Source organism: Pollachius pollachius (assembly GCF_949987615.1).
Source record: "Pollachius pollachius genome assembly, chromosome: 9".
Taxonomy (NCBI): domain Eukaryota; kingdom Metazoa; phylum Chordata; class Actinopteri; order Gadiformes; family Gadidae; genus Pollachius; species Pollachius pollachius.
This window is the reverse complement of record NC_136942.1, coordinates 7913314-7929205: the sequence shown is the minus strand read 5'-3', so window position 1 is coordinate 7929205 and position 15892 is coordinate 7913314. Positions and strand designations below refer to the sequence as shown.

The 15892-nt window shown below is 43.8% G+C and overlaps 1 protein-coding gene across 1 annotated transcript in view; it reads right to left on the bottom strand.

The window, feature by feature from the left end:
• The window catches only part of LOC307080336 (pleckstrin homology domain-containing family A member 5-like), a gene marked incomplete at its 5' end in the record, with an annotated part of 65491 nt that extends 57314 nt beyond the window's left edge, over positions 1–8177 (bottom strand). Inside the window, 3 exons of the mRNA XM_079743003.1 lie at positions 7050–7107; positions 7923–7999; positions 8086–8177. Of these exons, the coding sequence (XP_079599129.1) occupies positions 7050–7107; positions 7923–7999; positions 8086–8177 (227 nt within the window). The remainder of the gene's footprint in view (positions 1–7049; positions 7108–7922; positions 8000–8085) is intronic.
• Between the last annotated feature and the right edge of the window lie 7715 nt (positions 8178–15892).

The following is a 15892-nucleotide window of genomic DNA, read 5'->3' as shown; positions in this document are numbered from 1 at the left end:
TCTCTCTCTCTCTCTCTCTCTCTCTCTCTCTCTCTCTCTCTCTCTCTCTCTCTCTCTCTCTCTCTCTCTCTCTTACAGAAGCTCAATGACTAACTCACTCCTGGTTTGGATTGAGATTAAACCAATAGCGAGTGAGTGCATTTGTAACAATTTGTTTGAGGTAACAGTGCCCGACTCACTCCCAAGTCCTCCGCAGATGTTTTATCCCAGCACTCGCAGCCAGCAGAGGGATGGCCTCCAAGAGCCCCCTAATTATTACAGCCCATCTGGACAACCACTGGCCCCAGTGCTCACTGTGTCTGCTGGGCTGAGACGGGATCAGACAGGAGAGAACAGAGAGAGAGAGAGAGGGGGGGGGGGGGGGGGGGGGAGGGGACACCTCACCTTGACTCAGCAGGAACCTGGTGCCTATTAAACAGCTTAATTGATTCCAAGACTCTATTCACAGAAATGACAGAGTAAAGACACCTTGCCAGAAAGAAAATAATGAGATTCCATCAGTGCACACAGGTCAGGCTCGCTGGCCGATAAGCGTTTAAACTGTACACTGTGATCTCTCTGCCGCTCCATACCCCATGAATAGGTCATTATTCCAAGGAGACTTCTGAATACATGCAACAATTGGCCATTTTATTCAAGGTTTCAGCCCGCAGGGTCCCAGATGTACTGTAGAATTTTGTCTTTTTACCTGCCAGAGTGGAGAAATTGACCTGCCAAGACATGGTTGTAATACGTAACCCTGAGGTGTTTTGACCTACCAAACGGGCAAATCTGTACGCCATTGAATGGTGGCAGGTGGTAATTGTGGACCCTGCCCTGCAGGGTGAAATGCTTTGAAAGAGTGGTACACGCTTTGGTCAGTTCCCAATGGTAAAATATGATTTAAAATACTTAAAGCAGCATTAAACCATGAGTAACTGTAACCCATGAAAAACCGTCCAAAACGTATACAGCAATTTTCATTGGATCGAATTGAAAAATATGTCACGTATCCGGATATCCATTAGCTAGTGGTCTAATCTGCAATATTCTGGTTTTAACCAAAGCTCTAATTGAATTATAACTTAATAAAGTATGTTAGTGCTAAATTAATAATGGATAAGGCTCTGTGTTAGGGAAAGCGGTAAAAAAGCATAGCTGGAAGACAAAATTGGATAACACACAGAAACTTTATTCTCGTAAGTTGTTTGCCAGACATACTACAGACTTGTTATACTGGTGGGCTGAGGACATCACCTGGAAGACCCAAATTTCCAGCTACCGGCCCCACAGTAGCAGCCACAGTCCTGCCCGTTATCAATGCAGTCGAATGAAGTAGCTAAGCTTGGCACAACATCAGCAGTGCCTGGCTCATGGCAGATTACACAAAGGATTACTTTACAGTTCAAGAGCTCTCCCAGCATTAAATCATAGATGCCATTTAAGACTTAGGAGGCTTTGAAACCAAATAATTACCGTAGGCTATTTCTTCCTCCCTAGGCATTTGGTAATATGAGAAATGACGATATTCATTGAGCTACACTCTCACAACCCGATGCTTGAGCAGATAAAGCTGAATGGCTCAGTAGTGCAGGAGCAGTTTAAGGACCCAGTGGACTTTTTCTCTGCCAGACATTCTTCACTACCTGCTGGGTCGGAGCTGTGGTCGTACCCTAGCGGTGGGACCGGGGGCGGTGACGGTGAACGGTGGTTGGTGAATTAAACAACCATCACCAGAATCAAGGTGCACGATTTTTCAATATCCATCCAAGCACACAATGGTCTGAGAGCTTACAGAGGATACAAAAACAAAGACAGACCTAGTTGATTCATAGCAAATGCAATAGCAATAAGCCAGTTCTTTGGCCGGATGGTGGCCGAGCATTCTAGAAGGAATTAAAAACAGCAGAGCACAGGAGCCTGACCTGACCTGAGCTGCCGATTCCCAGAGGAAACTGCCCTAATCAGCACCTATTGCAGCCATTGACATCAGAAGCTCTCTTACACGCATGAACACACACACACACACACCAACACACACCAACACACACACCAAAAACAACGACAGCAGACGTTTTAAACTTAAACGTAAAAAACACAATCCACTAGCACAGTTTGCTCGAGGTACAGGCCAGATGGCAAAGACCCCCACTGAGACTTAAATACGTGAGCGCTGTCTTAGCAGCCCAAAGCAGCCTGCCTTCCTGTCTGTCTGTCTGCCCCTCACCCTCCCATCCCTCCCTTCTCCTCAGGCATTAGAGAGACAGAAAGACAGAATGGATGATCCACAAACCCAAATCTACCGTTTCTCATCTTGTATCATACCTCCAACATGAGCTGTTTGTGTGTGAGACTGGGAGGGAGAGAGAGAGGGAGGGAGGGAGGGAGGGAGGGAGGGAGTCAGTGAGTCAGCATCCACAGACATATGATCCTCCCCCCTTTTAGGGGAGGAGGATCTGAAGGACTGAATACTCGACCCTGAAAGCAAAACTTAACCTTCTTCTCCAGGTCACTCCCTAGTGATGGAGCTCTCAGTCAAATTATTGTGAAAGTGTTTTCAGATAGCTGTCGCTTGCTATAGGCTGCACTTGTCTAAGTACAGTAGAAGCCCCCCCTGTAGCCCACGTGGGAAGGGGGTTGCATATGGTTGCTAGTTAAGCCTACGATTTACTATTTAACCATTTAGCAGATGCTTTGATCCAAAGCGACTTACAATGAATTCAGACAGATACATAAAAGTGCTTAAGGAAAGTAGGCCTTAGGAAATCTTGATCAAGGATGACATTGGGATCGAACCCAGTACCTTTCAGCTGGGAGTCGTACACCCGAGCCAACATTTAGGATGGATACAATATGGTTGGGGAACACATTATTATGTCATGTAGATGCTAATTTTAAGGTTACCGGGATCTAGGTTAATTGCTCCGACTCTGCAGCAGCGCAGAGAAATGTCATGTCTCGTTTTCTCGGCAAGCCTCGCTTTTTGAAGGTGGGTGGGAAGAGCTTTTATCTTCAAAATTGAGTCGGAAAATAGCTTGATACAGCAAATCGTGCATATTGTACCTTTGTGTTGAATATAAACGAAATATACAATATATGTTGGGAAATTTATATCATAAACCTGGTTAGCAACCGTTTGTAACAGTGCAAGGGAATGATCATCTACAAAGAGCTATGCATGCAATGTCCATTGCTCTGTGCTTCCTACCTGAATTGCCCACAAGTCTTTAAAATGAAGACAGTGCAAGTAACATACACAGTCTGAATCCCAGGAGATTACAAAAGCTGTCTGATAGGCCACCTCGTGCAAGTGCCTCATTTCTCTCGGGTCAACGGCATGTCTCATTCAATCAATGCACTTGGCAGATATCCTAAATGCCAACCACATAACATCAAATGCCAAACAGTTACGTTAAAGTGAAGACGACAGGCAGAGCACCAATTGACTCATCCATAAGAGGATTGCATTGGAATCAAAATTGTACTAAGATGCTTTGAGTAGTAATCATATCATTCAATAGGAGGATTCAATATTGATCCACCCAGCAACAACAAGCACCCAGGACGTGTTACTTATAAAGTGCACTCAGACAGCATTCAACGATCTCCCCAAGCTATCAGTGATCCACAACCGAGACTTTTAACAAAAATTGGCCCCAATTGACACCATCGTCATCTTCTGTGGTCTACGATGCATAATTCAGCAGCGGAAATCCAGAAATACAAAAGCTAATGAATATCATGTCTCAGCACTAGGCTGGCGGACATTTTGATGTCACAATTTACACAAAGGAGTTGTCAGGAGAGCAAAAGAATGTACTTCAAGACAAGAGCCATGTCTCCAGGAGATGAACCAAAATACAGCCTGAATAATTAGCCAGCAGTCGTTCTGATCATTTAAAAGCACAGTCTGTCTTGAGATGGTGCCTCATTACTTGAAGCTTAGCCATTCGTAACAATGGGAGATCGGTGTTATTATTCAAGGGAATATGAAGTGACAAGGGCACAGGCTGGAGAGACCAACAGTGAGACGACTACAAAGTATCTGAATCTGCAATATAGATGAAGCCAGAGCCTACCATTCCTGAACATGATAAGATGCTTGGTATGCATAAGGCTTTATGCTAATGTTTCATATCTACTCATCGCGAGACACATTTAGGAGGAGTGTAACAGTAATGTTGAACAAATGAAGTAATTCTTAGTTAGTGTTCAAAGCACTTCTGAGCATAGCCAACGATACGGGCATTGGAGAGAATTAAATCAATGACGTACAATAATACTTATTTCTAATTATACATCGTGTTATCTATATCAATCCTGTTTTTGCAGTACATTCAAAAAAGCATATGCCACTCAGCTGCAGTGTATTTCAGTGTAGGGCTTAGTGCTTAGCTGCTAAACATGTAAAAATCCCAAAGAACCCCAAAAGCACTGTATCTAGGTACATGATTAAAAGGAAAATAAGTATTTGTCTGTACCAACCCATTAATGGGATGTTTTTCATTAATGGGATGTTTTGTTTAACTTAGATACTAGACATTCATCAGTGTCTATCTCACTCTCCATGCTGTCCTGGGATGCCTCTCAGTTGTGTATGCGTGCATGAGTGTGCATGTGTGTGTGCATGTGTGTGTGTGTGTGTGTGTTTGTGCGTGCGTGAGTGCGGGGTTGTTTGTGTTTGTGTGTTGTAGTGTCAGTGTATGCTTACATGTGCTCTTATAACGTGGACACAATTAAGTCGGGACAAGCCTACTCTTGTGATGTCGTAACAAGCTAGTCATAAAAAACTCAGTGTTATTGCACACTGGGCGGGTGCTGTTGCAAGGTCACGGTTTGCTGATGTTTAACATCCCCCTGGGCCGGGGGCTGAGGTGCAAGTTGTTGGCACATGACACAGCCTCTCCACAAAACTAAAGAATTAGAGGCCGTTTTTTGCAGCGTGACCACCCACAATATAACCTGGGAACAGAGTGGCGGACTGCGAAGGAAGACTCACAGGGAGTTATTTGATCAAACATCTGCATCGACCACCATTCATTCACAATCCCATAAAGGAATCAAATCTCGCAGATGAGTCAGGCCTTCCTCGCTCACTGTCACACCAGCACCCAGAACCCCACACGCTCCCCATTGAGAACACATCCAATCAGAGAGAGAGGCTATGTCAGCACAATCTGCTCATTGAAGCCCATGCTGTGTACCCCAACTGCAACAACTTAAGCTATGTAGCTAGCCTTTATGTGGATCCAAGTGCGGTCATATGGCTTGGATTCAGGCGGCTTGTTCTTCCAAAAAAGACATCGGGCAAGTGACGAGATACAAAATAAAAACAAAGTGTAAGCAAACTGAAAAGGCTATAATATTGTGGAACAGCGTTACCCTGTTCACTATGAGGGGTAGGTCATTAAAATAACTGGTGCTGGAGGATTTTCAGAGGATTTACTTGGCAGCTTCTCACAGTGCCTGGACAGATGTGGAGCTCTGTCAGAGATAGTTATGAGCCGAAATTGTCAACACCCGCCATATTAGAACAATGATCGCATTAAATTCGGAGAAGCTGGATTGATGACTCAACAACAAGCAACAAACAACAAACATCAAACACCTTAGCCACATGTTTGAAGTACCTTGAAGATCCTCAAGAAATCTGGGGTAGAAATTCCAGCTCCATTGATGATCCCAGTAAAAGAACATCTCAGCTTCCTGTTTCAACTCCATTGATAGCTCCATCAGGCACAAGCTCCCACTCATTGATTGTTCTAAAGAGCATCTCAGCTACGGCTTTCAACTACATTGATAGTGCCACAGACCCAGTACATGAGATGAAGAGGAAGACTGCTGATTGCCCTTATAAGGACTCCTGGTGGATACCTACATCGCCATGTTGAACAACAGAGGGGAACAAACAAAGGGACAACAGAGACACACCGTTAGGTAAACATCGCTGTGGCTTGTGCTAACCACACCGAGGTTAAACCAAGTTCCCGGTTACTACAGCGACCCTTGGGTCAAACCTAGTGCAGTCTCCCCTCTCCTTCAGACAAACAAAACCTCACACATTGTCTGCACACCACGGCCAACAGCTTGAAGGAATCTCTATAGCACCTTGTAATTACTCACACTGACTCACAACATCGTGCTGTTTGCAAAGTCTACCCCAGACAACATCCCCCGTGCAAGTCTGAGTAGTGTGGCAGACGCACAACGTTCAATTAATGACCGATGGGTGAGCAGTGTGTTTGTTTTGCACAGAGGAGGCTGTGATTTAGAAGGGGAATATGACATTATTGACTCCCTCTCTCACAGTCTGAATGCCCTCCACGGGGTTCTCTGAATCTGCTCCTGTGTGCCATGCAGGCACAGGGACTTAGTGGATGAAAAGTAACAATATATTAGGGGAACATACTGTGTGACTCTAATCTTCTTACGGAGAAGGCATTTGTGTATGTTGCCAAACAGAATCACACAAGGCTCTGAAGGCCCGTGCTGAAATGTGTTGTGAACAATATGTTGGAAATACAACCGGATTTTAATCTCATCTATTCTCAGCAGCCATCTGAGGAATCAGTGTTGACAGTGACAATCCTTCAACGCTATCACAAGAGCAGGTGGTATAGTAGGAAGGACAACTTCTGAATCATGTCGGTCAACCAGATAAACGTGGCTCATATGCACTTGACAAATAACAATATGATAATTAGAATGACATTGTGTTATAATAATAATACGTTAATCATGCAATTCAAACAAACATCACTGCCCTACTGGCAAACGGAGAGAGGATCAACAAGGGACAGACACAGCAAAGTTTGAAAGCCTTGGGGAAGAAAAGTAGTCTAAACTACGCCAAAATATATGTGGAGCGACCATGTAATGATTAACTAACGAGGTGCCGTGCAGGCAAAGGAGCTTTAAGGTCCCTAGTCGGAGCCGTACATGGTGCTTCCCGTTTGAATTGGAACCCGTGTCGTCGTGCTGCTCTGAAGGCATGGGGGTGTTCTTTTATGAATCCCGGTGACATAATAACCTGATGATAACGAGAAAGGACGCAGTGCTTTCAGACTTACTTGATGAAACATCGTGCTCCCTCGAAAGTGAATCCTTCTTCCCACCCCGTCGGTAGGTCTGTTTTTAGGGAGGGTCATGCCAAAACAGAGGGGGGGGGGGGGGGTAAGCGAGAGTGGGAGAGAGAGAGAGAGAGAGAAAACGCTGAATGACCTGCCATACTGGCTGTCAAAGGTGTAGAGATATTCACAGCGCACTCACTAAAAAGCGCTGCGGTGTTTTTTTTCGGGTTCTAGCATTCATTAAAGCATAAGAAGGAGCCATTAAATTGAATTTGACGTTAAAGTGGACAGGACTTACGAATCGAGATAAATATATTGACTCACATGCGCTAGCTCACTATTCAGCAGCTGTTGCTGGATCACTGTCAAAGCAGTGATCCCACAACGGTGCCGCTAAAGCCCACAGTAGCCCACTAGAGCAGGGGGCTCTATTTAACGACATCACGGCATGCTTATAGTATAGAGGTTAAATATTACCGATTCTTTATTGTGTTCTATATATTATGCTCTCTCAGTGAACACACATTCTATATCCACCTGTACGGGTATTTATTTTTAATGTATATATAATTGTTATCTTTCTCAGTGTAAGTCTACCCGGATGTGAAGACGGACGTTGTACCTCGCCAATATATAAGTGTCCAACTTCGGAAGGGAAGATCAAAGTGACACCTGGGCAGAGGTGGTGGTGTACGAGACTCGTCATTTTCTGTTTTAAAGCGCGAGCGCCAAAGTCCGCTCGCGCATCTATCTTCAAAGCCCGGGGGTTCAACCATGACAATGTCACCCTCACGGCTAGAAGTGGAAAAACGACGGCTATACCGAGTATAACGTGAGCTAAATTACCAGGTAAAGACTAGATAACACCCGTACCTGGAGTTTTCCTGTGGCCGGTGATCACCGCCTCGCCGCTCACTGGATGCAGCCAGGTTGTACTCTTGGCTTCTTCGCTGTTGGTGAGAAACGGAAAAGGCGTTACACGTTTAAAAACGGACATGGGGATATACTTTGCCCGTTTCCAAGTCCCGGTTATTACTTTACGAAGAAGACGCGTCCATCCCGCGTTACCCCGTAACTCCAGTAAGGGGGGAGGCAGGATATCCACTCGGGGTGCAGGTCCGCCGCCATGTCTAGCAGTACTGTACAGACGCGGCAGCGCGTCTCCGCCGCCGCGGCTCGTACACGGGAGCCTTGGCAACGGCGGTGGAGCCCAGGAGCCCGCTAATTTTCAGAGGCTCATAATAACTGAAATACAATTTCAGTTAGATATTTTCTATTTGATAAACGAATTTGCAGGGGATGTGCACACATTTAAGCTCACATTAATTAGTTTTTGGTGAATCGTTTTGATAAACGTGTTTGGATATTAGACTGAAACATAAATGAAGACTAAAAGTTTTGCAAGCAAACCAAGTGCAAGGTGTATTGAGTAAACAAAGACGGTAAGCAGACCAAAAGAAACACACACTCAAACACACGCACACACAGACCCACACACCTCCAAATCTTTTGATATTTAGGCCCCGCCTCCTGTCATTGTGCACTGAAACTGCAGGGTCAGCCTTTCACGTCGTACAAAGGCCAGCCACCCAACACTACTCCACACCGCTTGTTTATCGGCAGCAGCATGTGGCTTTGTGTGAGACACACCGGGTAAAATCTACTACGGTGGGGGAGTGTGTGAAATATTGGAAAGCTATCCCCAGCAGGGACCCGTTGGCCATATCTGACATATGCCCAACAACAAGGTATACCACCTCTGGGAGAAACCTGAAGAGCTGTGTGTGTGTGTGTGGGTGTGTGTGTGTGTGTGTGTGTGTGCGTGTGTGTGTGTGCGCGCATGCTTTGTGCCTGGATTGCGTATGCACCTTAATCATGTATACATGTATATTGCACCTTTCCACTGAATGAATCCTTACAGTCAGCATTCATTCAGAATTGGGGATTTTCTATTTCACCATATTACCTAGAATTTAGGGATTAAGGACTTTAGGGATTATAACTAACCTGAAACCTGGCACCCAAGTCACTTCAGACCAATGATTATGTGTCTTCATATTTTTCACCAGTGAGAAGGCAGTTCAGAACAAAAAAAACTATTTGGACAGAACAAGTTTTCTATTAGGCTACTTCGTGCTTGGCCTTCTTATTGTGCCCTGAGGTTTTCATCGGCACCTTTTGACTTATGTCCTGGGTTACAAGTGTGATTCACAAAGAAATCCCAGCTTGTTATTGAAGTGTGGATCTACTTCCAGGGCCATTCCGGGGAGTGCTATTGACTTATCTGGCAGCCTAGGGATCCAACTTTGTTCATCAATGACTCTTCTTTTGACAACGGCGAGCATTTCTCTGCTGCAGTCAGACAGTTGCCTGGATCCCCGTCTTGGTTGAAGAAGGCCTGGCGCGACTCCCAGCCAATCATGCTCTCTGGAGACAGACTAACTAAATACCCTTTATGTTCAGTAGTGAAAAGCCTTATGGATAATCCTTATCCTTTATGTCATGAAAAGCCTCCGGGACAATGGATGTTTGCTCCGCTGTGATAGCCTGTCACCAAATGCCGAGGAAGTACTTGGTGGACTTCATGTTTCATGGATTGAGTGCGAGCAGCGGACCCTTCGTGGACAGCCTCCTGAACGACACTAAAGCAGAGTTAAATAGAACCAAAGCAATAAGGAAGTAGGATAAACGACCCAGATTTGAAGAACAGCTTAATGTTTAATATAAATCAAATAGAAGTAGCCTATAGGATTTCACCAGAACCCTAACTGTGTATTAGCTTATGTCGTCTAATGTTTCACATACTCATACTCAAAATGCTAGGTCACCGTACTTGCAGAATAATTGTATTAAGTAAAGAACACTAGAGAAACAGCTACCCAATCATTCACCAACTCATACCTGCACCAGATAGAAAGATAGCTTAATAAGTGCCTGAACATGTCAAGGCAGTAGGCAATAATTAGCCAGAGACTTCATTGCTGGGTCTGGTTAACAGTGCAAAATGTCTTCTTACATAATTGCTCTGAAACAGCGAGGCTGCGCTCGGTGGCACAGGTTAGACTTGAGGCATCAACACAGAATTTTTTAGCAGGCAGCTGTTACGGCACTTTGTTCCGGTGCCAGGGTGGCAGTGGGGCTCTCTTGTCCTGACCAGAGCCTGGGAGGAGGAAGGAGGCTCCATGCATGCGCTCTGACAACGTCTCCGCACGGATTAAGGTGAGGGGGGGGGGGGGGGGGGGGGGGGGGGGGGGGGGTCCTGTTTGGCAGACACCCCACTAGGGAGAGTGTGTGGCGCTTCTATCATTAGGCCGACATGCCCATGCCTGCTGTAAATCAGCCCGTGAATTAGACAAGACCCCGGAGAAGGAGAGAGGAGGGATACTGGGTGCACCATGGCATTACATGTTGGATCTTGGGCCTTTGCATATGATTCATTGATGTGAAGAGGGTGCGAGTGAACTTTGGTGCTTTTGTGTCGTTTACCTCCATACATAGCCCACCTAGACACACACAGGTTTAAGGCCTGGTCAAGGGAGCAGGCAGTGGAAGTCATTGAACACAATGCACAGAGGATTTGCACAATATTCGAGGAAAGGTTTTTTCCTCTTTGTCTCATTCGATTTACGTCAATGTTTATGAATCATAAATAAGGATTACGTGAATCATTAATAAGGTAAGGTTATAAGGTATAATAAGCCTACTATGTAGCGATATATTCTATTAGTATATGTATATATACACACTCGTCTCGTCACGCTAATAAAAAAAAATATGCCGCTAATAAAACAAATAAATCCTGGCGTGTTATCTAGTATATTTTTGGAGTGTTCACGTGTAGTATAGTAAAACAATTATTCACCTCAGGCTAAGGCTCCGGAACACGATTCACTTCGCCTTTGCCGAATAATTGTTAATTATAGATTTATTTTTTCTTCACCTAGAATGAGAAGACAGGTAATAAAACCTGCACAGGTAAGATGAACTGACCTCATCAGAACATAATCTGATTTTACATGGAACCAGAGGTTCAGCTATGATGGTGAAGGCCAGCCATAAATGCTGAGCAGGCTACGTTTCATTGTCAACCTAACTTAGTTGGGGCCTTTTCTTTGAAAGTCAGCGCAGAGGCACTGTCAAATTCTTTCATTGTGGAAGCTGCACTCAATGCACCTGCTACTCCATTGTAATTATAAACCGTCCTATTGGCGTAGAAGGGGTTGCAATGCTCAGTAAGTTTAGCACACTGCTACTCTAAATCTGCCGCACTTTGATTTCGAACATTAGACGTATCGATTTGCAGCCTGTCCCTATTATTACTGCCCACTCATCTAATGGAGTAGATGATTAATCAAAGTCGGTTCCTGGTTAGAATATCGATCAGGGTGTTTGCCATATATACGTAAATAACCAAGAATCCCCCTGATTTTCCATTACCCATTTACAGTCAATGAATTGGCTGACGTTACATTTCCTGACGTGCATCTCCTACTGGTTTTCCTGTCGCCAGTCAAATCTCATGGTGTTTTAATGTGTATTTATAGTACAATAATGTCAATGAATGATGATTAATTATACACTGGCAGGCACAATATTATTCCAAGATGCAGTTTATTATTTATCTGACGTGCTATTGGGACCAAACACTCCAAGTCCACAACGGAGGAGAAGCATTTAAAAATGGCATGATGAGTAAGAACAAGTGACGAAGAGAAGAAAAACATACTTTTCTGATTTAAATCTGCAATAAAACTTTTATCCTAAAATACATTTTACGGAGAGATAAAAGCAGGTCTCCATGCCTGCAAAAAAATTTAAGGCGACTTTTTTCAAATGTACAAAATGCACAGGGAGGTAACTTTATGACTGCAACTGTATCAAATGTATTCTCCTTTCATTGCATTTCAGCACTTTGTGTGATAAAGTGTCACACACTTTGTGTAATAAAGTGTTCCCTAAGTTAGTGCCTTTCATATCAATACACTTAATGATGCTTTTGCCACTAAATAAGGTTGTAAACATTGCAGGACAGTAAAATCACTCACACCAAATACACAATACAAATATACATCATCATTCATTGCACAACCAATGTTGTGGATACCTCTACATGATGTCCCCCCCCCCTCCCCCTCCTGACACCCATATCCTGTGTCTGATGGGAAAGAAGACCAGAATGAGAGAAAGGTCATGTACTAAGGTCATGTGAGCATTGGTGGACAGTAACTAGTATTCCTATGAGAGACAGAGAAGACTTCCGCTGAGACAATTCTTTGGAAACGTCTTTGATAGATTGAGGGTTATCAACAAACCATACTTTTACGTAAACCAATGTCATAGTAATGGCCAACTATGATATAACATCTACTTTTAAGGGTTGTAAACAGTGAGTTTGTGTCTCACTAACAAATGAGTTTGTGTGTATGTGTGTGTCTGTGTGACCTGTGTGTCTCATTTTGTAACTTTTCATACGCTACATAAAATAATGACAAGAGATGCTTCATGTTTGTCAAAAGCCTTGTTTTAAATCCATCACAGTAACGATTGAGATGAATTAACTACACGGAGAGAAGATGTATCAAAGCCACTGAAGTTAAAAATAAGCACGGTAAGACAACATTCAGCAAACAAGGACCTGCCTTGGCTGTAGCAGCTTACACATTTAGTTACGAACAGCTGCTCCGCTGGAAGCTATTTGTGTTCCTTCCTGAAGGTTGTAAGGACAATGCAAAACTCCAAAATATCAGCTTTGCATGCATTACCATAAGCACCAATATGACTTAACTTCTGTTTTTACAATATACCATTGGATTCAACATACTTTGGTTAGCATTACTCGTCGCCTGGGGCTTAAGGTTTGAAGAACTGTGTTATTGAAGGCATTAACAAAGGTTGGTTTTGAATGATTTGCTTACATTGTCCAAGAGTCTGATTTAATGATCAACAAAGCCTAAGAAGAAGAATCAATCACAAAACCGAACCTATTTGGTTTAAAAGAAGACATAATGATATACGTGTGTGGAAAGAATGCACTATCTAGACATAACCTCAGTAACAACAGCTGTTAAAACGGAACCATATTTAGCCTTATACCGAAAGCACAACTATCTATGTATATGCTAAAGGATCAATTATAAGATTAAACTCTAACTCCATACTGATATGCAAACCCATCAAAAATACTGGTTTTATAACCTGCAGACATAAGAAGCTAGGCTAGTGATTGGTCAATAGGGATGTAATCTAGGAACAACCAGGGATGATACTAGGTCAATTATCCCCGATGCCAGGGACTACACACACACACACACACACAGGGAGAGACTCTTATATGCCAAATACTGTGTGTGTGTGTGTGTGTGTGTGTTTGTGTGTGTGAGACAGAGTATGTGTGTGTGTGTATGTGGTGTGTAAGAGTGTGCGTGTGTGTGTGTTTGCATTTGTGTGTGTGACACATTGGTGAATTATGCAAGTGAGAGCATAACTTAACTTTCCTAAAAATCAACAGCCTCATAACCAGATTTCCAGAGAGCTTTCCTCTACAACAGTATCTTGATTTTAAACATCAGCAGGCAAGCGGACTGTGTGTGTTATTAGTAGCGGCAGGTCACCCCAAAGCAAATATTAAAACATATTATATGCAAGCGAAAGTCAGACTGGAAGAGGAGCTCTGACTGGTCCAACAACCTATAATATTTCACCATTCTTTTTAAACTTGAAGTTCCACTCATCCATGTATTGTTGCACTCCGTTATAAAAATAATCACAGCATCACTTCAAAAGAAGGATGAATATCTTTGTATCACATGAGCTGAAGCTCTCCTCTGAACAGTATTCATAACATTTAAATAAATCGTAATTTTGAAGCCCATAACTCTTGATTCTCCCCCAAGGAAATAAAATCTTGGCATGTTTTTTATCCCCATTTCATCTCAGAAATTAATTGGTTGTTTATTCAGCCCGTATTGCTGATTGCTCTTTGTGGTCTTGAGTCACTGTCAGACTTTGGCATGAGCTTCCAATCTCAGTGGTTTTCATAAAGTTTTAGCGCTCTGCGTTATATTTATGGAGTTAAAGAGTCAATTATCCCTAAACTAAGCGCACACACCATGCCGACCCGCCTGAATGACTGCATTAAAATGCACATTTAAATGTGTTTATTCTTGTGCACATTCAATCACACAGAGATCCCCCCCCCCCACACAAAACACACACACACACACACACACACACAAACACACACACACATACATGTACATACACACAGTCTGACCAGTGTCAGCAGCTAAGAGGGGCTGTGGTGGTAAATTGGCCAGGAATCAATGAGTGAGAGTGATGGGTAATGGGAAGACTGAACCCATTTCCTCCCTAGTCAAGGTCCAATAAGCTTAAGTGTAGTAGATCAACTGTCAGAAAGAATGACATTAAGACTCATGGACGGGCGCGTGTTTAAACCATCGGGTCAACAAGATCGCACAGGCGGTTCTTAACACAAACTATGATGAGAAAAAGCGCACAAAGCTAAAATGCGAGTGAAACATATTTCCTAATAGTGCTTAAACAGCTCAGTTCAAATTGGTTCCCGTATCCCCGCTGCCTACTCTGGGATAGCCGGCAGAGCTGCTTGAGGGAAAGTGTTAAGGAACTTTGCTAGTGTTTGGAGTTTAGTGAGTGTGAGTGTAGTGTAGAGCCCTGGCTGCTCCGCACTGACCCTGGTCCAGGGCTGACCTCTGGACGTCCCCCTGGGTACATCACCACCAGGCAAGGGGGTTCCCGTTGGGGGGTATGGGGGCTTCAGGCGATTGCAGGTGGAGGATAAGAGGAGGAAGAGTTTCATGTGGAAGAGTCCTTAATCAATGGCTATCGATTCCCTACTTATCTCAAACGCAGCCGGGCTGATGAGATTCCACAAAAGCCCTGGTACAATCAGCCCTGTAGTGGAGGGAGAGAGAGAGAGATTACAACAGGGTGAACACTATGCTGTTATAAATGCTGACCAAAAATACACACACACGCACCCTTCCACGTATTGGTGAATAAAGCATACCATTGAGAATTTCAGACATTCATATATATATATATATACACCCCTGCATGCAAATAAAACTAGTCACTGCTTACATTGACAGCTTCCTCTCTACTATAGTAGACACTTCTTTTAATTCAACTAATTCTCTCTCTCTCTCTCTCTCTCTCTCTCTCTCTCTCTCTCTCTCTCTCTCTCTCTGTCTCTCTCTCTCTCACACTCTCTCACACTCTCTCACACACTCAATATCGGTCACTCTCCTTACAGGAAGACAATTAATCAGAGCTTTGTTGCCTGCATGGCACATGCTCACACACTGCCTTTGCTGTGCTCAGCAGAAAGGTCAAATAAATGACGGGGGTCCGGGTTGCCTGTAATCTGTGGGACCACACGGAGCTCCATGGAAGAAAGACCATCACATCCATCCAATACATTATAATTCAGGACATCAGGTTGCCCTTGCAGATAGAGGTGATGGACAAGGTTAAGCTGTGGATACAGTTCCTGAAGGGGAGATGGTGTCTCTATTGCCGGTGCAATACAATGCAATGCAGTGATTGATGATAGCAGCCTCTTGGTAATAGCACCATGGACATGCCCCCCCAATGCAAACACATTTAGCAGACTACGGTTTTATCTGATGAGATTTACAAGTGAGGCCGAGGAGAATCAGAGCGTACAATCAAATTGGAGGGACTATAAAAAAATGTGTTGTGCACGGCCAAGTTAAAACAACAATGACAAGGAATCTGAATGCAAGGCTGGTACGATGCTGTGGATTTTATGTGCAATACATGTGCTCATACCCTCACTAAAA